At 31.2% G+C, this 23,612-nt stretch overlaps 2 protein-coding genes across 4 annotated transcripts; one reads left to right on the top strand and one right to left on the bottom strand.

Annotated features, from left to right (window-relative positions):
- Nucleotides 1-2,668: 2,668 nt before the first annotated feature.
- Nucleotides 2,669-12,674, bottom strand: LOC8276957 (AUGMIN subunit 5). The gene is made up of 10 exons (XM_002525878.4): nucleotides 11,349-12,674; nucleotides 9,930-10,472; nucleotides 8,921-9,062; nucleotides 8,425-8,601; nucleotides 7,114-7,323; nucleotides 5,773-5,958; nucleotides 5,376-5,535; nucleotides 4,963-5,158; nucleotides 4,616-4,748; nucleotides 2,669-3,303 (listed from the first exon to the last, which is right to left on the bottom strand). The coding sequence occupies exons 1-10, from the start codon at nucleotides 11,900-11,902 to the stop codon at nucleotides 3,175-3,177; spliced, it is 2,430 nt and encodes an 809-aa protein (XP_002525924.1). The 5' UTR covers nucleotides 11,903-12,674; the 3' UTR covers nucleotides 2,669-3,174.
- A 4,039-nt stretch (nucleotides 12,675-16,713) lies between these two features.
- Nucleotides 16,714-22,747, top strand: LOC107261786 (E3 ubiquitin-protein ligase At3g02290-like). Of its 3 annotated transcripts, XM_015723437.3 has the most exons (6): nucleotides 16,714-17,007; nucleotides 17,632-17,702; nucleotides 17,805-17,997; nucleotides 18,878-19,304; nucleotides 20,662-20,771; nucleotides 22,466-22,747. In XM_015723437.3, the coding sequence occupies exons 3-6, from the start codon at nucleotides 17,878-17,880 to the stop codon at nucleotides 22,490-22,492; spliced, it is 684 nt and encodes a 227-aa protein (XP_015578923.1). In that variant the 5' UTR covers nucleotides 16,714-17,007; nucleotides 17,632-17,702; nucleotides 17,805-17,877; the 3' UTR covers nucleotides 22,493-22,747. The 3 variants fall into 3 exon arrangements, with proteins under 3 accessions (XP_015578923.1, XP_015578925.1, XP_015578922.1); XM_015723439.3 differs by lacking the exon at nucleotides 17,632-17,702; XM_015723436.3 differs by having other exon boundaries at nucleotides 17,632-17,997.
- Nucleotides 22,748-23,612: the final 865 nt, after the last annotated feature.

The following is a 23,612-nucleotide window of genomic DNA, read 5'->3' as shown; positions in this document are numbered from 1 at the left end:
AAAATTTTTTTATTTCTTAACTTAAATCACTTACACTAAAATTAATTTAAAACCTTATAACAAAAAATAAAGTACTACAATTATATTATATTTATATTCAACAACTATATAATAGAAAATTTTATTTTTAATCCATCAAACTAAAAAGAATTGCATATTACATAAATGTGTTTTTAATAGTTTCAATTCACCAAGTTGAACATTTGTAATATTTTATTGTCTAACTGATAAATATATTTTATCTAATTTCTCTAATATAATATAATGTTTTTTATTAAAAGACACATTATTAATAAGAATTATTTTATAAACATGATTAATTTTATATTAGTACTTTATCATCATAAGATAATAAAATTGATCTGCTTGGTACCAAAATATTTTTCATTATTAAGATTTAAAAGAATTTTAGGTCTTATATTTTTTAATTAAATAAATAATAATGATGTCAACTTGTAACTTTGCTAAACATCGAGATAAACTTAGTGAATAATTAATATTGTAATAAAATAAAAAACTTAGTGATTCTATTTTATTAGATTCATATTTGGTACTTGATTTTAAGCTTAAGCTTAAGATTTTAATTTATCTATCATAAAAATAATTATATATAAAAAATTAAATTTTAAATCAGTTCTAATTCCTATTCTTCGGTATAGCATAATACGGGATGGTTCGGCACAGTTCTCGCTATGGAGAACTAATGAGATCCATAACTGTACTGAAAGAAAATTTTGGTACGGTCTGGTTTGGAAAAAGACAAATGGTCAACAGATACTTTTGATATTTTGGTGCGGTTAGAAGTTTTCGAGTTGCATTATAAATGAGATGATAAGAGTCTTTTCTAAATTACCACGGTCTCGAGTTCGAAACTTAGATATGTAGCTGCATTAAAACTCTTAAAATAGTATTTTGACACCCCTAAAAACCACATGTACGACACGCTTTAAATTAACTCTAAATATATGTACACTAAAATAACAACATGCGTAAAATTATAAATTTTATAGGATTTTAGCAGCATGTATTCAAAAAAAAACATTGCAAAGTAAAAAAAGTTGCATGTATGAAAAAAATTATTGCAAAGTAAAAATACAAAATAAAGTTAAAAATTCAAAAGAAAAAGAAAAGATTTCATAAGCAAATATTGCAAGGAAGAAGCCATTTTAAATTAGTCATTTACTCATACAATATATGGCTTTTATTATTATCTATATTTATGTAAATATTTTGAGCCTTAAAATTTTTTGACATGTGTGTATATATTTTGACATATAATTTTTTTATATGTATATTTATTTTTGATATATAGAATTTAAATTTATGTGTAATTTTATAATTATTTTATTAATTAAAAAGTTATATTCCTAATTAAACATTGATTCTGATGCTAAGAAATAATATATTAATCATATTTTAATATTATATTAACTAATGAATTAATTTTATAATTAAATAATAATTCTAATTCTATTTTAAATAATTATATATTAATTATATTTTAATATTATATTACATAATAAATTAATTAATAATTAATTGATAATTTTAATTATAAAAACTAGTAATATCAATTATATTAATAGCATTAATTTATATAATATTAGAATTAATTAATAATATTTATAAAATAATTATATATTATTATATTAATAAAATCTTAAAATATTTAAAAAATCAGAAAAAAAATATTTCAAAACAGTGGATGAATAACTAGTTGAGACTTATATAGGACTCAAATTTAATGTGATCAGGTTGACAATTTCTTTGATAAATGAATGGCTATAATGATTAATACAGTGGATGTGTTTTTTTCTTCATTTTGGGCTAAAAATTAAGACAAACTCTTGTCTTATTCATCAAATTGGAATATGAAACTCTTAAAATGGTTAACTTGAGTTGTTGATATCAAAATTGCAGAATACATATTTATACCCTAAAATTATATTGATTAGTTAGTTTAGTATTTTTAATTTAATATAATAAATATCTAATTTTTTTTTTTTAATATTTAGACACTTTTAACTTTCAATTTAATATGTTGTACATCTAAATTTTATTTTTTAATACTATTTAAATATCTTTATATAATATATGTAAATCATTAAATGAAAACATACATTAAAAAGTGTTAAAATATTATACAAAAATAAACTTATGCATACTAACTAAATAGCTAAAATTAAAAAGCATAAAAATGCATTTGGACAAATTCATTACAGCTGTGAGTAACGAAGAACCACACGAATGGAATGTGAATGAGATCATATGTTCGTTCCATTCGTTTATATATTCTTCACAATTCTAATTTTTCTCTAAGCGGTTGATTTACCAGATATTATTTAAGGATAATGCATAGATAAAGTATATTTTATGATTATACGTTTTTGTCATTTCAAGGTTTGTGGGGTTCCTTTTTTAAAATAAAATAAAAAAAGTGAAAGCCACCATCTCTTAATAAATAAGAAATAATTACAAAATTTATAATAATTTTTAAAGCTAATTTTATAATTTTATTAAAGTAATAAAAAATTCTTACTACAATTTCTCTAACCGCGACTGTATTTATGAATTTTACTACTTTGAATTTTATTTTTATCTGATGGACAAAATAAATTATCAAGGAGAAAAAAAAAATATAAAAAAAAAAAATATGAGCGGTGCAGAATAAGCTACAAATACAAATTTGCTACAATTACAAACCTGATAATGGCATTATTCAAAAGCCTTGAACATGTAACAAGATTGCATAAGAAACCCACTCGCAACTGAAGAACAATAAACAGCCTAGTATACAGGAAGGAATTTACTTTAAAGATCCATTCTGTACAAAGTTAAAATTAAAAAAAGGGGTAAAAGAATCAATCGTGAATATCTAACTTCAAATAGTGCAGACCCTCACCTCATTGCCCGCTACCTTCTACACCAATCGACATGCATCCCTAATAGAACTTCTCCAACCATGCAAAAGGATTTTGACCATCTCCTTTCGCCTTGCATGCCAAATACATGGATACCCTCAAAGATATCTTCACTTGCATCGCCAAGTGTATCCCATGCACAAACAGAACTCCAGTTCAGGTCATTTTAAATATCAGCATAACCGTGGCAAGATGTGGAGACAAACGAGGAAATCTTAAGGAAAAATCCGTAGCGCTGGTTCTCTTATCTTTTTCACAGGAGTTCTTTATCATAAAATGCAAGGAGTTGCTTCACATGATTATGCCAAGCAGCAACATTTTGCCCATCGACAGTAACCCAGTCAACAACAGTAGATGCTGGTTGTTCCCACCATGCATCAAGCTGCAGTAAAATGTACCGGACGACTTGATAAATAATTTGAGAATTGATAAGAAAATAAAAGAGAAAAAGATCAAACTAATACAAGTAAGGTGTTCTTAAATTTTGACCATCAAACCAATCCAATGCAAAATCAGTGAAAAAAAATGGAAATGGATTGACAAAAAAAAGTGGAAACACAGATTTTGCCCCAAACTCAAAACCAGAAAACCTGTACCAATTACTGTTGCATATATATTTAAACCTAACAAGCACCTTTAAGCGCAATAGAAGGCAATAGAAGGCTTTGACGCAATGGGGAACTGATACTAAGAAACAAAAGTGAAATATTTATATACATCAACTACTGTTATGCAAACTTGACCCATCCAAATTTCTATGCATTAATTTACATTTTTTCCCTATAGCTCCTGAAATTGGTTTCACATTTACATTGACTGTTAAAATATTCATCATTCTTATTAAAGCATGTGCGACAGCAGCACAAACATACTACAGAAAGAATAATGTCATTTAGCAGCATCTTGTTTATTATTCATCAAAGATAACAAAAAACAATTTTAAAAGTGCATATACCATACCAGGAAGCTCCCACCTATCAAATTTTGGCTTTAGGAACTTTCCTCTTCTTGCTTTGACATCCACATTATATGACTTATTTCACAATACAGCGTCGAGCTTCCTATATACCAATCTAAAATAGGCTTACAAGTTTCTATGAAGCCAGATCACATCAATGCAAAGCTAGAGGTAACCATCAAATTTATGAACATATCTCACCCAACTTAAATTGTGTAGTTGCATTGCAGCCAATTTTTTCAATTTATTAATATGCAGTGGCTAACATGGCAATGCAGCACAATAACGAAAAAGAAAAACATAAAACAATGTTGATTAATTTTAAAAGATTGGAAGTGGATAACTGAATCCACAACAGCCGATCACTAAACAAAGGAAAATGATATTCATCTTCAGTTGTCAATATCTTACAAATTGAGAAGAACAAAAGAGCAAAAGGGATCAGTCTAGTGAAAAAATGTGTTAAAGCACTTTGCGGAAAAAGTAAAGCACTCTCAAGTTAAAGCATAAACTATGAAATGTATAACAATCAATTCCCCAAGCGTGTTCGATACTTGCCAAATTTAGCTTATAGAACTAACTGAAATTTCATGACTAGTATGCAACAGAATATATTTATAAGCCCAGACCAACTCTCATTTACTTTTATATTTTTGAGTCTCTTTTCTGTAAAATTAATACCATCAAACTGGTGCAATGAATAATTCAATAGCTTTTGATTATGATGGTTACTCACCAAACCCCTCACGTATTGGCATTCTTCCAAGCACTTCTGAGCATTCAAAACTGCTGTTTTAAGTTCAGGCAACCATTTATCTGTGACCATTTTCTCATGCTCAGACGCCAAACTCAGACAATATTTTGTAGTCCTGCATGCAAAATCGGTAGCTGATAAGCTTATAAAGGTACACAAAAGTATATAGAAAGATTATATCAGTTACTACACAATTTAGAATAGATTTCCAAGTCAATAAAGAAGGGAAAACATATGGCTTCAACAATGTAAAGAATTTTTAGTAAAAAGTTAATGACTTGGTAAGGACATAACCATAGAGTAACATACTTGACCACATTCAGCTTTACCTTTCATATTCTTGTTGAGAACGGTATGCATGATTCAACAATGCATGGCCACTTTCAACAAGATCCTGACGTATATGGACAAGATTGATTGCTTTTGCCAAGTCCTCCAATATGCTAGCTTCAGAGCCGCGAAGTTTCAAGCAGAACTCCAGGGATTCCAACACCGATGCTAAACCAGCATCAGAACCCTCCAGACCTGATTGTAAATGAATAACCTTCATTAAATGAAATAAAATATATATATACACACAAACACACATATATATCAAGCCATTAAACAGATCATCATCAGTATTCTGGTGGAAACATAAAAAGATAAATATGTTCCAATCTCCGCAATCACACTTGAACCCCTGCCAAAAATTCCAAAAGATAGCCATGCATCTATCATCCTAAGGTGAAAAGAAACTTACCAGCAGGATACTGAAGGGCAGCAGATACACGGCATATAGAAGGAATAGCCGATGGATCCCTAGCACCAGCTCTTGCTGTCAATAAAGCAGCACTTTTCTCAGCAGCAGCAACAGCTTCAGGTCCTGTAGATCCAGTAGAACCCATAGCCTCCAAAAGTGCCTGATAAAAGTAGATAGACAAATAAATAAATAGTATCAAAAAGCATAATTCACTAATGAGATATTTGAGACAAGAAAAACAGAACCAACATCAACAACAATTAATGTGCCAAAGGGGTTATGGTTTCGTAATCTATTAAACTAAGAATCGACAGCACAGGGAGAACACAATAGTTTCTTTCTGATCACAGTAAATGCTTAGAATCCAACAGCATAGTATGATAGCATTTTTACTAACCTGAGGAGTTGAAGGAAGCATGTATAGGCTATTATCAGGACTTCGAGAGAAAGCATTAACCTCTTTATCAATAAGATCTTTTGCATTGTTCGCAATATCTGCAACAACTTTACATGCTGGAATGATAGTACTTGATGCATATTCCCTTGCAGCCAACGGCTGTTGATTCCAAAATGCAGCTGCGTCCTAAAAGCGAGATGAATGAACTATATGAATAGCTGACTTCCCCAATTAACTTCAATATTTCAGAGTCTATTTGGACTCAAAAGACAGTGAACTTAAAGAAGGTTGTGTTTGAGATGCTGTTGGGTGTTGAAAAAGTAGATTTAGAATTTTTTTGATTTGATATATTGATCTTTTTGATTTTTTATAAACTGTTTTTCTAAAACCTGCTTTTGGGAAAAACATCAATTTACCTGCTTTTTGCAAAAGCAATTTTCAAAACTTAAGAAATAAAATAAAATAAAAATGAGGTTGGAGAAGCACTTCTCCAACCTTGATGCAATACAACCCCGAAAGGCATAACACCAATTTGAGAAAATTTTAAAAAAAAGATGCCATGTAACTCTCCTACATATATTTATAATTGAGAAACAAAAAATGATTATTGTCTGAACATTAATATTGTCAGCAAATTGACCTTTAGGATTGTACTAGGCTGCTACTGTAGTGTGTGTCAAACTGCAAAACACCTTTTCCTCAGACTCTTGAATGGAAAAGCACAACATTTGCATATTACATGGTCTTCTCCACACTGTGGATTGAATTAGACACCTTCAAATACTAGAGCAACCCAAAGCTGAAAGCTAAAGTCAAACACATGCACTTTCTAGTTTCATGCATGTAGTCTAGGCCATAGGGCTGCAAAAATGTAGGACGCAGTTTGTTGACTGTAACTAACTACTAATTAGTCACACGCTCGAGGTTTTCCATAATCATAGAAGCATAAAACTTAAGAATGAGGGAAGTTTATGATTCACAAGTTGAATTCTGTTTATGCCCACATTCTTCTCTACTAAAAATAGGTATTTGTCTTTGTCTAAATATAGTTAAGGTACAGCAGATGGATCTTTTCCTCCATTCCACTCTCTTAAGATCTGCATGTATAGCTAACTTCTTTAATATCTTCCCTCAACAAATTCTACATATTGTCCGTGTCCTCCTCACTCCTATAACTTGGAGAGAAATCTTAGTTTTTATTTAATACCAGAATAACAACTGACAACATATGCCAAGCTTCTTAAAAATTCCAAACAACACATGAACCAACAATTACCAATTCAATGCTAGACATTGGCCACATTATGTCTAATTAGAAATTACAAAGATATGATATGTTACCATGTTAGCCTTCAGTAAAGCAGTATATATGGCTTCAAGTTCAGATCTGCGTGCATCAAACTCTTCAATTTTCTTCCACTTCTTTCTTAAAGAATCCTCAGCCTCTTTCCTCTCTGCACATAATTTATTCAACCGTTGGATTTCAGACATCAAGGTATTCAGGCTTGCCCTCAGTCCAGCAGCTTCTCTCTCCTTGGCCCAAACCTCCAACTGCATGAAAGAAATGGAGAGATTTATTAAGCCACAGTTATGGGGGTACATTATGATCAGTAAATGCACTTATAAAGTGCCAACTTTAGCATAAGATAGATACAGCAAACACAGACGAAAGGTAATGATATCCAGAAGTACTTCTACATCCATACATCAATATTCCGTTTAATTAAAATTATATTAGCATTAGCCATAGTTTTAGCCTAACTGCACTGAATAATTAATTTTCTTCAATTTAATGTGCTAATCTCCATGAATTACCTATGATAACATGAAAGTTTTGGAGAAGTGCAAGCAGTTCTATCACATGGACAGAACCAGGATTTGAATGCCAGAAATATAATGTTATTAGTGAAAATAAACTCAATAACTAAAAGGAGGTCGAAGAAGAAATAATTACAATTTTTTTATTTTATAACTACCAATAAGATTTTAAAGAAGTTGTTCTTCCAATTGTTTACAATCCATATCATTAGAATTATGAATTTTGGATAGCAACAGCCAGCTGCTATGTTGGAGAAAAAGTTTTCTGTAGCATCAAATGAGTATTTTTAATATCAAATGTATAATGAGCAGTCATGAGTTTTGTTGATTCCATGCAGATCAAATCCTAAACAATACCCCTTCCAAAATAGAGCAAGCATGTAATTAGGAATGTTATAACAGATTATCACGCTACAGAAAGCACAAAATTGTTTAACATTTAGCTGTCAAATTCGTGCCCATTCAACCAAAATGGTTAAAAAGATATAGGGATGAGATTCACAATGATCAATCCAATGAAGATGCTGATTACACTTTATTTAAGACAAACAGGAATGAAGGTGAGGAGAATGCACCACTTCTTAGACCAAACAAGTCAGATACTGTACCCAGTATGCAAGGGTAATAAAGCCATATGAAACACTTGTCATCATGAGGAGAAAGGACCACATGTTATCAGACCACTACTCACTAGGCGAGGGTAATGAAACCATATAAAATGCTCCCCATTGTAATCAAAATTCAAGACAAGGAAAAAGGTTTAAATAAGAAAACATCAGAGCACAGAATAAATTCATAAAGTAAATACATTCACAAATTAGGTTCAGAAACTACCTCGAATTGCCTGAGACTGCCAATGTTCTGTGATGTACCTCCAACACCAAGTGAATGTGACGAGACTACATCACCACTTCCATGCAAGCGTTTTATGAGTTTTTGACATGTATCCCTAGCTTCTGCAGCTTTATTAATTGCATCTTCAGTAGCTAAAAATTGTTGAACATGTGCTTTCTGCAAACAATGGAAACAAATATCAACTAGACATCCTCATAAAGATAAGGGTGAGCAGATTTTACAAAAGTGCATACACGCACACGCAATATGTGAATAAAGGAAACATAAAAAGCAAAATAACCAGCTCATGCCCTTTCACAACAAAGAGGCATGAGTTTGATAACCAAAGTTATTAACTTCACTAATAATAAAAACTTAAAAGGTACCAGGGAAGAAACATTAGAAGAAGATACAAAGCACGGACTACTTTTAGAAGTAGTAGAGCATTAAAGGACCTAAAAATATGCAAAAGCTACAATCAAGAAAGGAAGAAAACCTGTCGTTCAAGAAGTTGATTCTGAGTTCCTTTAGAGGGCATGTCTGTTCCAATCTTTCCATTGCCATAAAGTTGATAGTTTAATGGCGAGCTCGGGTCAGGAGAAGAAATATCTATTACTCGATTGTTCTCATACTTGTATCTGATAAAGAAATTCACAGTAATTAATATGGTAAGATATACTGCTAAAGTTAAGAAAGCAACACCATATCTATTCATAGATATTGAATGTAAATAAAACAAGTATAATAGGCAAGGTAAGTATGCTAGATCATTGGGATAATGTAGATTAAATTTTGTTTATAATGACATAAGAACCTAGTTTTTTTCAGATATTTGATTGACACCACCCATTAACATAAGTAGACATTGACCCAGATACACGTGCCCATGCACAGTGGATGGTTTCAAGCACACATAAAGGTTAAGTTTCAGCTTCACCTTCCTCTTTAATTAGTAGAATGTATGATCATCAAGCTCTCATAAAAAGGAAGTTGCCCACAACTCTATTACTGCAGCACAGAGGTGTCAACAACATATTACCTATAAAAACATAGATAGTGCCCCAAGGATACATGTCATCATAAAAATTAAAATTTTAAGAATTAAAAACATTTAAAGAAAAGGACAAGTTATTTAATGACTACCACTATGGTTTAATGCAAATAACTAAGTAAATCATCTCACAACAAAGAACTTATTTTACACACATGCTAATATAAATAAGATGGTCCTGATAATTGGATGAATTCAGCTTTGTCTTCAAACTATTTAGTAGGTCAGTATCTAAAACATATTTGAATCCTACCAATTATTCTATTTTACATTCAACAGTAAAATGTAGCAACAGTATGGTGAGCGGCAATGTCATCAACAAACAACAGCTCGAAGAAACTTAGTAGTAATAAGCAAACATTGGAAGTTATATAACCCTAGTTATACAATCAAGTAGAAATTTGACAGAAAAAAGAATGATCTTAGCAAGAATTGACAACAAAACTAACAATACCTTAAATTTTCTGCATCAGCTCTAACATCAATTTTCTCTATTTCTCTAGAAATGAGAGTTTTCAGCCGTAAAGTGTATGTGGTAATTGCCTGAAGTAATTGAGGAGGATTCTTCAAACAACTCAAAATGACAGTTCTAATCTCATCAGGTAATTCGCCATCAAATTCAATGCTCAACTTGGCTGCTTCTAGTTGAGGATTCAAATGAATGCCACTTCCTTCATAAGCTGGAAAAGAGTTGCGTATTCTCTCAATCATATGAACTGAGAGAGATTCGCATGCCTTCCGGATATTTCTTTCCCTAGTGGTTTCGATAAGGATAACATCACCTGCAGATTTAGTACCCTTGACAGTAGAGTAGACAGCCTCCTTCTCACTGTTTGCAGTGAAGCTGCTAGATACTTCAACAGAAGAGTCAAAACTTGACCTTTGAGCATCTCTTGCTTGATTAACATAGTGACAAAGACGCTTATGATACTCTGCAAATATTTTTGCAGCTTCATCACATTGCTGATCATAAGCCTCCAACATCACTTGCTTATGCCTGCAGCAGCACTAAGCATACATCAATCCTAAACCAAGGGATGCATAATTACATCATTGTCTGAATGTTTCCCAGTGATTCTTAGTCCATAAAACAAAATAACTAAGCATCATTTCTAACGTCCAGTCCTCCATGACTAGCAAGAATAACATCATATAGAAGTTCAATAACTAGATTCACATTAGAAGAAAAATGAGATGGTCATTTGATATAAAAGTAAGGACCATTGCAGACATCCAAGCAATACAATTTTTTTCTTAATATCAAAACAACCAAGTATAATACCCAAATTGGAATAGTATCTAAATTGACCTTAGCAAAATGAAAGAAATAACTATTTCTAGAACCCAATGTGAGCCATGGCAGTTTGATAAGATGTGGTCGTTGTTAATTTTTAAATCTACAAATCCATGGTAGTTGGAAACCATTTCAACAGAATAAAATTGTGTTGAAAGCAAATTGGTAAGACCAATATGCAAATGCACCATCATCATCAGGATAAATCTTGCTTCATTAAAATAATGCAATGGTAACAATTAAAATAATGCTAATTGAAGCCAAATACAGCATCAAGCCTTCAATAGAACCTCTCGAACCCTTTTTATCAACATTGAAAACGTAAATTTATGAGCCTAGAAATAGAAGATCTAGCCACTAGATGCAAAATTTTTATAATTCCCCTTTAAACCAATGAAATCCATATTATACAAAAAATTTTGCAGTCCTTCACTCCTCACATTTTCAAACAAGCAAATTTACCGATAATAAATTAAAAAACTCAAAACACTCGCAAAACAATCTTTCTTAAACATGTAAACCAACTTTGGATAAAGCAAATTATTTAAACATTAGAGCAAAATGTCTTAAAAGCCAAACCTGTTCTTTGCGCGCTCATCAACCATTCTCTTCCTCTCAGCCTCCTCTCTCGAAACTTCCATCATTCTGGCTCTTAAATCCTTCCTTTGCCTCCTAACAATATTCCTCAACCTCTCAACTTCCTTTGCTGCCAGTTCCCTCTCTTGTAAAGCCATCTCCCTACTATCTACTGCACTCGAACTTGAACTCTCCCCAACAACAACAGCAACCTTTTCCTTCCTCCTCGCTCCCCCTCCTCCTTTAATCCTACCACCACCCTCCTCTTTCCCCAAATTCACCAAATTGCCACTTTCAACACCACCACTGCTACCATGCACCAGAATATTCTTCCTTATACTCTCTACAGTTTTCTCAGATTTCACTCTCTTTATCAAAAAACTCCAAATGGGTATCATATTCCCACGACAAATCTTTCGAATCGCATCAATTGAAGGCAATTGAGATTTGTTCGTGGAAGCATTGTATGGTCCTAATGGCCTATACCCCATTTCTTTTTGTAGCCACTCTAATATGGCCTCAGGTTGTGACACCACCGAGCTTGTTGAGCTCTGCATTGTAAATAATTTTCCAGATTTTCTTCAAATTTTACACACAACGAATAACTATCGCCAGATTCGCATTTTACCCAAACTAAACCCTAATATTGAAAGCAGGCTGTTTAAGCTTAGTGAGTCTGCAAATTGAATCAATCTAGGGTTTATGTTAGGATTCAAGGGTCTATCATGTCAGAAATTCTGAAAAATGGGTTGTTTGGCTATGAGAAATAAAACATAGAGATAGAGAGAGAGAGAGGAAACAAATAGATCTGACAAATTGTGGGTAGGTTATAGTTATGCGTGGCCGGCAAATAGTACTACAACATAGACAAGCTTGTGTTGATGTTGTATTAATTGACTAAAATCCTAAAGTGAAAACACCAGGCAGACAAAGAGAAGGTTTTGGTTATGGTTTTTGGTTTTGGTTGCAGAGAGAGTGAAGAGTGAAAAATAAGATTTCAAAATGGAGGACCCGCTCAAAATTGGTGCATCATTTGTTTACTTGTGTCTGCCTGTGCTGTGTGTCTCTATTATTGACGTATCATCAATTTGCAATCCACTTTTGGTCCTACTTTTATGATTTTTCTTTTCTTTTTCTCTTTTTCAATTTTTCCTCTTTCAAATGCCATGGGTATTATCTGATGCTATGTCCCTCTCCCACCAATTTTTAGGCTTTAGAGCATCCAAAATCATACTTCTTTCTGTTATACAAAATATAAGTGAAAATTAAGTTTTTAAAAGATTTTTTTATTCATCTCTTTTTTTTAAATAATTAAAGAGTCGCTATATTTAAAGATAAAAAGTGTAATTTTTAAATAGTTCTTAAGATAAATCATATTTTTTTTAGTTATATTCTCTTTATTTATTTATTTCTCTTCTTTTTATTTTATTAACAACAAATTAACTAAAGAGTAAAATAAATTAAAATAGAGAATTAATTATTTCTAATTTAGAGGAGTATTAGCAATATTCCCTTCTAACACTGTCTTAAACAATTATTCTTCTATTAGTTCATTTTATTTAATTTTTCAAAGTTAAATATATATTCAGATTTATGAATTTATCACAAATTTAACAAATTAATTAATTTTATATTATTCTTTTAATAAATAAAAGTATAGTAAATCTATTTATTACCAAAAGATAATGTTTTTGTCTATATGCTAAATTTGTTTATTAACTAAAAGGTAAATCTCTTTTAATACAGGCAATATATTATAATTTAAAATTTACTATTTTAATTTTAATTATGAAAATATTTTAATACGTGAATAATACTATTTTTATTTTTAAAAATTTACACTTTTGTAAATATTTATATAAAAATAAAATCTATATGAAATCATTAAAAATAATATTTTTATTTATATAATAAAATATTTTTAAATTAGCCCAATGCTTGCTCCTTGAGTATGTCGTTTTACATAAATAAAATATTTAGGTGAATTAAAACTAATTTCTACATTTGCAGTAGTATTAAAAATAAATTATTTAGATACAAATATGAACTTATATATAAAAATATGAAATTCAAATTGCTTTATATAAAAAAGAGATTTTTAATCTAAATAAGTAAATAATTAAATTTTTTTTCAGATTGAAAAATTCCATTGTTTGAGGATTATAAATTTTTATAACACTATTTTGGAAATAATTTTCTTTTCAATTTTGTTACTTACTTATACTTCAATTATATTTGAAAATGTAAGTAGAATATATGAATAAAAAAAGTCATTAACATATATATTTATTATAATAATAAAATAGTATAGTGCATTATCCTTTGGACGAAACACATTTTATATGAATAAAATACTTATGTGAATTAGATATTAATATGGATATATGTATATATAAGTCATTTAGATATATATACAAATTCTTAATTAAAATATAAAATTGGACTTTTTCTATGAAATCAAACAAAGAAATATATAAAAATTAGATTAAAAATCTTAGGATAATTGTTATGAAAGAAAATAGAGAAAAAAATTAAAATTAATTAAATGATTGAAAGTGAAATTATATTATTTGAGGATTATAAACTTTTGTAACACTTTTTAAGAATAATTTTTTAAATTTTCTCATTACTTGTATTTCAATTATATTTAGAGATGGAAATAGAATATGTGAATAAAAAGTTAGTCATTAGCATAAATTGATTATAGTAATAAAATAGTCTAATGCCCATCTTTTTGGCAAAAATAGTTAAGTGAATTAGACATTAACATAAATGTATGTGATTTATAAGTGTTACACTTATTTTATATTAATTAGGAGTGTACAACTATACATAATATGAGAATAATTAAGAATTTAGTTAGGAGTTAGTATTTGATTTGAATTCCTTTATTAAAGATATAACTTTTATATATAGATGTAACAATTATTGATGAAGAAACAAGGAATTAATTATTACATTGAATATTAGAGTTTAGTTTATACGATATTAGAGCATCAACGCCTATATCTTTGAAATTTTGCAAATTACAAACAGTAGAGTATTAGAATGTTTTGGATATTTATTTCTCTCACCGCCCAGACCAAAGGAAGCACCAGCCGCTGATCGGCCTTCATCTGGAGTTTCATCGCTGGAAGCCTAGTCTGTGACCCACACGCGCCACCATAAGAAATATGCTACAATGCCAAGCGCCGACGGGTGAGAATGTGTATGTCACAGTAATTTGGTTCTTTTTGCATCCATTTGTTCACCTCAACTTTCACAACACATTCCTCCACCTATTTGGATCAACATCTATTCAGTATGAGATCTAGTTTATGACATGTTTGATTTTTCAAAGAATTACAGCGGTGTTGTAGTTATTCATTCTATTATTAGGTTGATTTTTTAATATAGAAAATAAAAAATTAATTGTTGTGTTAGAACATAAACTTAATATATCTAATTATTTAGATTGAAATAAATCTATTCGATTTTATTTGCAGAGTATTTCTATAGATATTTTTTATTAATTTTAAAATATTTCTAAACAGTTATCTGGTAATTATGTCAGTTTAGATCCGGTCTAACAGTCCTTATCTAGTCCGACTTATTTTATTTGGATGTGTGGGATAGAGATGGATCGAAGGCCATAGCACAGGTCTGCCAACTGGACTCGAATTTATCTGGACACAGACCATTTATTCTAACTGGGCTTGAACTTGGGCTTCACAGGACACAAGGCCAGCTCTATTATTAGGGCTTTTATTTTGCAGTCGAATCAACCAATTTACTTACTAATATTAGTTAGTCCTTTTATTACTCTTAAAGCCAACATATTAGACTAATTTTGAATAAACAAATAAAGAACAAGTATTTAAGTGCATTTTTATATCTATAAAAGAAGTGGTTTTTAGCGTATAAATAAAAAATAAACTTACATATATTTATTGTGGTTTAATTGAAGAGAGAGATTATGATTTCAAGTATTTTGTTTCACATTAAATGAATTTTTATTTTTATGATGAGTGAAAAAATGATTCTTTTATATTATATAGTGCTGTATGAATAATAGAATATAATGAGTCATTAATGGGTGGCAATTAAACAAACTTTCTAAACTTTATTTGCTAATGCTAATGGCTAATTGAATTGAGTAAAACTTACGTCTTCATTTGTTTTTACACATATTAATGCATTGAAATGGTCTGACCTTGCTCAAACATAAACAAATACTTCCCGTAAAAGCATCAAAAGGGACTCTTTCTTTCACACTTTTATTGGAAACATTCATCAAAACATGTTTTGAATACAGCCACTAGGCATAGACACAGTCAAGGTGGCCATTGTCAAAGCAAGAACTCAGGCCAATTGCCCTCTATTCTTTTTAGTTACTAGAAAGACTTGTGAAAGAATATAGAACTACTAACTATAATTAAATTTATGATCACTAAACTCCTCGAGTAATATCATCTATTAATAGTAATGATGTTTTTTCTTTTTTATAATTAATCACTATTATTGGAGTTCAAATTTTTAAATTTGAAATTTTACGGTTCAAACTCAATACTAAATGAGTTATTTTTAAATTAATTATATTTTTTTCCTGGAGCAATAAGAATATTGAACACAATATCTATTCATTTTCACAATTTGCATCATTACATCAACTCATACAAAACAAATAAATAAGAGAAACTCCTGAGCTAAAAACAACTACAAAATTCATCATTATTAACACCGACAACTTACCAACTTTTGTGCTAAATTATTGTAACCACTAAAATGTTAATTGGGCCCAAATGTTTCATGAGCCTGCCCCCAAGGTTGGAGGGAGAGAGGTTGTTGTATAATTCTTTAGGACAAAACAGAATGTAAATGTAATAACTTTAGTTTCTCACCGGTCACAATCCCCACAAAAATCAAATAAATATTCACAGAAGAAATTTAATAAAAAACAAGCTTAAATAATTTGTAATTATGAAATTAATAAAAAATTTAAGGAATATATATAATTAATTCTTAAGATTTGCATTTTTCGAGTTTGATACAGTGGGGGTTTTCCAATTTTGTCCAAACATATTACCACTAAAGAAAACATTATTTTTGTTCTATCAATGGCACCATTTTATTATTATTATTATTATTATTATTATATGAACAAAGCTTTTCTTTGAAACAATGTATAGGACGAACAAAGCTAGAATGTGAGCATTGAACTCAGTTTCACAATTTTTTAATTTTTTCTTGACGAGTACGAGATTCTTTATTTGTATGTATTACATTAAATATAAATAAAACTATTATTATAAGAGAATAATAATAATAATAACAATAATTATATAAAACAAAAATATCAATATATCTTAAACTTTGTTCCAACTTATTCATAATTTGAAAAGTAAAGTTGAAAGTGGATTTTATTCTATCACCCACCACCAAAGAAAGAAAGAGAGAGAGACGGCAGCTTTAATTTCGGGCATTCATAGCTTTTCTCGCCGATACATAAAAATAAAATCCGATTTTCAGATTTCTTCGTTCTGTCCTCTCCGATTTTTAGCTTCTCTATTTCTCCATTTCACAAATTATATTTACTCTTATTATCTGTCTGCCTATTGATCATTTTATTTCTCTCTCTCTCTCTCTCTCTCGTTTAATTCCCACTCCTCTCAGCTCTCTGCAGGTACTTCTATTTGTCTAATTTATCATCTTTTTAGCTCAGAATCCACATAATCTTGATGATCCATTCATTTTCCTTTCTGGGTTTTCGAGGTTTTTTTTTTTTTTTTTTTCATTTTCATGCACCTTTTTTCTGGATTCCTTTATATGATTTTGTTTCTGAACAAACAGAAATGTAATTGCTTTGGTTGGTTTAATTGTTCAAATTCAATTTTTTTGTTGTTGTTGTTGTAATCTTACTTAAACTAAAGGAAAGAACCCTTTTCCTTATTTTTGAAGGCAAGTCACAATCAAGGATATAAATAGTAAATTTCATGAGAAAAATGAATAAAGACTGTAACTTTTGTAAGAACCAGGAGGACCCAATTGCAGCTAACAGTTATTAATTTTATTAAGAATTTTATATAATCATGATATATTATTATAATAGTCGGTCAGTTTAGTTAAGAGATTTTATATTGGTCTTGGTATAATATCCTGAATTGGTCAATAATGGATGTCAGTTCTAAAGTTCATCGACCTTGATCATATCATTTTTGCTTCATATGATGCTTTAGTTCATTAATATGCTTTAGTGATATCTATTTAGTGGATCTTTCTGAATTATGTTATGGACATAAACTTTCAGGTGATAATGATGATTGTTTAATCAAATTCAGAAAAGGGGCTATTGGCACTTAAATAAGAGAGAGAGAGAGGGTATTAATTCGCATTGGCAATGGAACTTCTGCGAGCTAAGATTCCTCTCATTCTCTATTGATATACTTATTCAAGACTGTACTTTTTGATGCTTATTGACAGTAAGACTTACTGGTGAGAGTGGAGAATTATTGCAAGGGGCATTGACTGAAATAAAGAGATTGGAGCTGACACCATGGGTGCTGTTTGTTGCTGTTTGCATGCGGAGGACTTTGAGGATTATATAAATCCTAACAGTTCTGTCTACAGAAACTGCATGTGTCTTAGTTGCTTTGTCCAGAATTTTCTACATGTGGTATGTTTCAATGTTGTTATTATTATTATTATTATTATTATTATCCCTCGTTTAAATATTATAAACTCATATCTTGACTAAGAATGTAATTGAAAGATGACACTATCAAGGATATCTTTTCGTGTGTGCATACATGAGTGATCCTTTATTCAATTCATGTTTGCATTAGCTAAGCATAGCATATCCACTGAATTTACAATATGGCAATCCCTGCCGCATTTTTTCTCTTCTTGGACTAATGAGGCTCGGGAGGAAGAAGATGTGTAGGAAAGTTGCTACTGATCCATGAGGGAGGAAAGAATTTTCATATGCACTTGAATGAGTTCTCTCGTAAATTGATACTTGAATGAGATTGTGAAAGTAAAAAACGAGCTGTTATACGCTTCACGCTTTGGGGGATGTATGATTATGTGGAGCAATGTAAACTACCGGGCTTGTATACCAATTTAGATGGAATAGGATCACTAGTGGCTACTTTTTGATAACTAAAAATAGCTGTTGCCAGGTTTTAGGACTGCACCTTTGTTTTGCTATTGGTTTTTTATTACCATAGAAATACAAAATGAAATGATAATAAATGTTTTTGGATTAAATGGGTCATATTTGATAGCTTATCTCTTTTCTGGGATAATATATCATCTATGAAAAATCTTCATATAGGTCCGATTCCATCGTAAAGTATCATCTTTGCGAAGAATTAATAGTTTATTCTATTTTTTCCTTGCATGGATAAAAAGGACTGCTATTGGGAATTGCAGGTTGATATGCATAGTCTTTGTACTTATGTTATGTAGCACTGAGAATTATCCTGCTTATATCCTTTCTAATGGAGTACCGTTGTCTTTCTCTTTTTTCTTTTTGTTTTTCTCATTATTTGTAGTATGCCTCATTATTTCGAAGAGGGGAGGTGCTTTCTGTCCCTTCTTCCATTCAGGGGGCAGCTTCTATTACTTCTTCGGCATCGTTGGACAACTCTCTTTCTGACATGTATCGTTCTCCTCCAAGGCCTTTGCCTTATGATGCCGATCCCCGATATTTTCACTTGCAGCGTGATGGTTTGGTTTCAAGACGGGAGAAGGGTTCAAGTCATTCACATGAGGAATCAGAACCATTAAGAAGTGATAACCATGGTGATTCTGATTCCTTGAGTACAGGAGACAAATGGACTGCATCTGGTTGTGAAGAAGGATCCAAAGAACAGCGTGCTAGATCCTCACTGAAATTCTTGTCAGCAAAATCAACTGTTGGAATTGGGTACGTTTATTCATCATCGGAAGATGAGGATGTCTGTCCAACATGTCTTGAAGGTAAAGTTCTTAATTAGCTTTAATAGACATTGCAGTCACTGACCTATCTTGTTATCACGATAAGTCTTCCCGGTGATGTCTGCCCATTGTCTTGGAGGCAAAACATTTAATTAGCTACTGAACTAACCTGTGACACCTATGGTTCTAACTTTTTATTTTTGTTTTTCATTTCTTCTTTTGGTGAAAGAGTTTCATTAATTCTTTGAACTTGGAGGCTACTAACTAATTGGAAACCAGGAACTAGTTCACCATGATGCTAGCATAGTTATTAAAGGCGTGAGGCGCACAAAAGTGCAAAGGGGTCTTGGAGCCTAGGCATAAGGTGCAAGGTGCGCCTGACAGACACAAGGCAAAATAAAAAAAGTTAAAAAGTAAGAAAAAGTATTAGTACCCAAAACGAATAGTGATGACAAAAAGCACACATAAAACTTAACAATAAAGTTTCTAGATCCAAGACACACATAGGGTTCCCAATCTTAGTAATACTAAAGCAAAAAAAATTCTTAAAGCACTTATCATAACGCTTTTAATCCTCATCAACATCAATATTATCTCATCATCATCATTATCAAATTCAATTTGATCACTTCCAATTTCCTCGTCTCTTCATATTCTCCATCATCTTCTTCAAAATCAATTTCTTCCTTTCTTTTAATCATCTTTTTTATTGAAAGGATTTGGTGAAGTAGGGCCTATTATAAGCTCTTTGTAAACCTGAAAAAAGGTCCATTACTTTATTTATTTTTTAAAAACAGATAAGATGTATATTAAAATTGATATGAAGGCACGCCTCAACAGCGCCTAGAATAGAAGTCAAGGCACATCAAGGTGCTGCTTTTGTAACAACGCCCGCTTTTGGCTATCTAAGGCCGAATGCATGCACCTGGTGCGCCTTGAGCCTCAAGCGCGTCTTTAATTACTATGGATGCTAGTATGTATATGAACGAGAAGTTAAGATTTATGCACATGTTAAAATTCCCCTCCACCACCCTCATCTTGAACTAGGAGTGATGAAATTTTGGCTCATCCTTGTTACCATGTGTTTAGAAGGGGAAGTTTCCTTGGTTGCCCTGAAGAGCAGGGTAATGCAATGTGTTTTCCTCCTCCTAGCTAGTAACTAACTCTTAGGACTACTAACTAAATCTCTCAATAAAAGGGAGAATCTCTCAATAAAAGGGAGCAATCTAATTGAATAAAAGAAATTAAAACCAATTAACAAGCAAGTGTAGGTTAAATGCTTTGGGTTGTAACTGCTAGTTGATATCAACTGTTTAATATGCTTTATCTGACACTAGATATTTGAGTTTTGAGCTGTCATTGTAAGTAAGTAAACTACCTATTGCCTTTGCATGTGCAGAATATACTCCAGAGAACCCTAAGATAGTGACAAAGTGCTCTCACCATTTCCACCTTGGTTGCATTTATGAGTGGATGGAAAGAAGTGACAGCTGCCCAGTCTGTGGCAAGGTAACTCCCGCTTTGTCTTATATTGGCTTTCTTCTCCGTTCTCATACAGCTTGTTATCTGTACAAAGCGCAAAAGCTTTTCCCTCCTTTTCTGTCAAGAACTTTTGATCCATTATATCTCTCATTTCCTTGTGTTTTGTGAAAACTTCATCTTTCACTCTTACTCCAAACTTGTTAGTCATTCCTTCAAAACTGGAAATTGCTCTTTTTTTTCTATTGTTTTTTGAGGGTCAGATACAGAACCTGATTGCAACTAGTTATGTTCCTTAGTTAGAAAGGACATATATGCACTCCAGCCTGATAATATTTGACCCGAGATGTTTTAAAATTAGTGCATCTTTGGTAGCTTCAGCTTATGTGCACAGTATATTATTTTCATTTTCCTTGTCCTCAACTCAATTAAGTTGCTTAATTCCAATGAAAAGTATCATTTACAAATCATTCTGTGCCATGCATTTAGGCGGAGCTAGTCACCTTAGATGATGTGTGGAGCTAGTAACCTTAGATAAACTTAGATGATGTGTCAAATTATAATGATGAATTAGGTGGTTTTAGTTGCTAACTTGCTACAGAAGTGACTTCTGATATCATAATCCTCTTTTATATCTGATGATGGCTTCAATTCTAAAGTGCTGATTTTACTATTTGCTGTATGTAAAATTGGGGGCGTGAATGTTATCATACTTCCCTTTAGGGCTATAAAAAATGCATCCTCCCAGTTGAGGTTTACAGAAAACAATTTTGAGATGGTTGACTGTTATTTTTTGCACCTTGAAGTCATCACACACACTCGCACATTTCCTATTGAGGCATATGCTGCCTAGCAGCAAAAAGGAAAATTGATAATTTTCTTTACAATGTAGTATTGTTATTTATAGTTTGATCTTTTGCTGCACTTTCATGAAATATGGCTGCTGTCACTTGTGCTCCATCAGCAATACAATATCATATTTGTTATTCTCTTCCAAAACCAAAGGTTATGTTTTGTTTTTATTTGTTTGTTTCTTTCCCCAATAAACACTTTACTGCTTTGCTTCTTTTGGGTTTATGTGTAATGGCTTCAACTGTATCTGGAATAGTTTTTTGCATAATAATTGGAGAAAATAAAATGGGGAAATGAGGGGACCTGCAAGGTCTTCCTTTCATTGAAATTAAACAAGCAAAAAGTTGCATTAGACTAGTTGCCGTTTTGGCAGGTCAATCTTGATTAACTGCTGGGGTTAGTTGGAAATAATTGATACATTCAGGAATTTAATTAGGCTCATAATAATTATGTGTAACTTACTGGACGTCTTCACTTTCTGGATAGCTGAACAACTGAAGTAGCGAGATGTGAAATCTTCTAGTTCATTCTTAGTGGAATGAAGAGGTTGTTAGATCACACCCTTGATGCAGTGAGATATGGCTACGTTGTCGTCTTTTGCTGGGGATATGTGTTCAGGATTTTCCTGTAGTATTGTTCTAGTCGCTTTATAGCAATTTGCTATGCGATTCCTTAAGTTTCTTCTACTTAATAAGTCACCTGTTCATTTGATGTTGAATTGCCTAAATTATATGTTCTTGCTTTTCTATAGCAATTTCTTTTTTCTTTCTTTTTAAACCAAAAAAGTAGGCCAAAGGAACGAAAGTGGATATCATGTTTTACTTAAATGTTGCTACTCTGACTGAAGCATTTCTTTGTTCTGGCACTTATAGGCAATGGTATTCGATGAAACGACTTGATTTTGCTTGTAAGGTTTGCGTCGTGGATGAAACCAGCAACAGCAGGAGAAGAAAGAAAACTAAAACGTTAGAGCTCTTTGTGAATATTGCAGGTTAAAGTGCTTGTTTACTATAGTAAATACAAAAGAAAAAAGGAAATGTTCTGATAACAATTGTTTCAAAGTACATTTTCGTCCAAATGCCATTTACAAAATTTTTCGTCCATGTGAATGAAAATCTGCTTATAGTTATGTCAGAACATGACTTGAACTTGTATACTGTCATGCGCATTTAATTCTGTCCTTTTAGTTCTTATCTCCAGTGTTTCAGGCTTCTATCTGCGTTTGAAATGATTAAGAAAACAACATAGGTTTAATAGAAAACCAGGAAGGAGAAAAGGGTAGTAGTGAAGGACCGAAGCCTATGACTGCCAATAGTGCGATGGATCTTGATCCTCTCTTGTTTTAGATAGGTCATTGAGAACCGTACAATTTTAATAATTAAATTCAAATCTTAAGCTTTTATCCTATTCTTTGAAATACTTGAGTTTAAATGCCTCCACATAAAATCTTCTTCATAATGTAACATTTGCCTTCACACAAAATTATAATCATAATAGTAAATAAAGTCAGATGTATTACAAGAATGCCAAAGCGCCATTTTATTCTGAAACTTTATATAGTCTTAACCAACATCAACTACAAACTTTACCACTATTCTTTCAGGGTACAGCTAAACAAATGCATGGCAGGACAGAGTACATGTCACCACTCCTTTATTGTTAGAAAAATTATAAATCTTTTAGTGTTTTTACTTTTTTTATTTTTTCTATTTTGGTGTTAAATTCTTTTTATTCAATTAAGCATTTAAATTTATTAAAAATATTTAATATTAAAAAAAATTCTTTCACTCCGAAACCAATATGAGATGGAGAGGTAGTGATTAATTCTTTTAAGAATATAATATAATAATTAGAAAGAATTGGGTGAATCTAAAGAATACAAAAAATAAAAAATAATCCAACATTTTTACTTTTTTTAGTGTTAAAAGAAAATTTAATTAAATAGAAGACAAAAAGGAAAAAATTAGAAAAAATTTGTAAAGTAAAAAGAAGTAATTAAGTGTAAAATGAGTTAAATTA

The sequence above is a fragment of the Ricinus communis genome, chromosome 5 (assembly GCF_019578655.1).
Source record: "Ricinus communis isolate WT05 ecotype wild-type chromosome 5, ASM1957865v1, whole genome shotgun sequence".
Taxonomy (NCBI): domain Eukaryota; kingdom Viridiplantae; phylum Streptophyta; class Magnoliopsida; order Malpighiales; family Euphorbiaceae; genus Ricinus; species Ricinus communis.
Note: the sequence above shows the minus strand (reverse complement) of the source record. Positions and strands in the feature narration are given on the sequence as shown.

Bases quoted from the DNA above. Each gene is read 5' to 3' on its own strand.
- LOC8276957 (XM_002525878.4), bottom strand. From the start codon at position 11,902: ATGCAGAGCTCAACAAGCTCGGTGGTGTCACAACCTGAGGCCATATTA. The intron at 4,749-4,962 runs GTAAAGCTGAAT...TTTTGCATGCAG, and splicing joins TCTCAACAAGAATATGAAAG to GACTACAAAATATTGTCTGA. The intron at 3,304-4,615 runs GTGAGTAACCAT...ATTTTACTGCAG, and splicing joins GCCAATACGTGAGGGGTTTG to CTTGATGCATGGTGGGAACA.
- LOC107261786 (XM_015723439.3), top strand. From the start codon at position 17,878: ATGGGTGCTGTTTGTTGCTGTTTGCATGCGGAGGACTTTGAGGATTAT. The intron at 17,998-18,877 runs GTATGTTTCAAT...CATTATTTGTAG, and splicing joins TCCAGAATTTTCTACATGTG to TATGCCTCATTATTTCGAAG. The intron at 19,305-20,661 runs GTAAAGTTCTTA...TTGCATGTGCAG, and splicing joins CTGTCCAACATGTCTTGAAG to AATATACTCCAGAGAACCCT.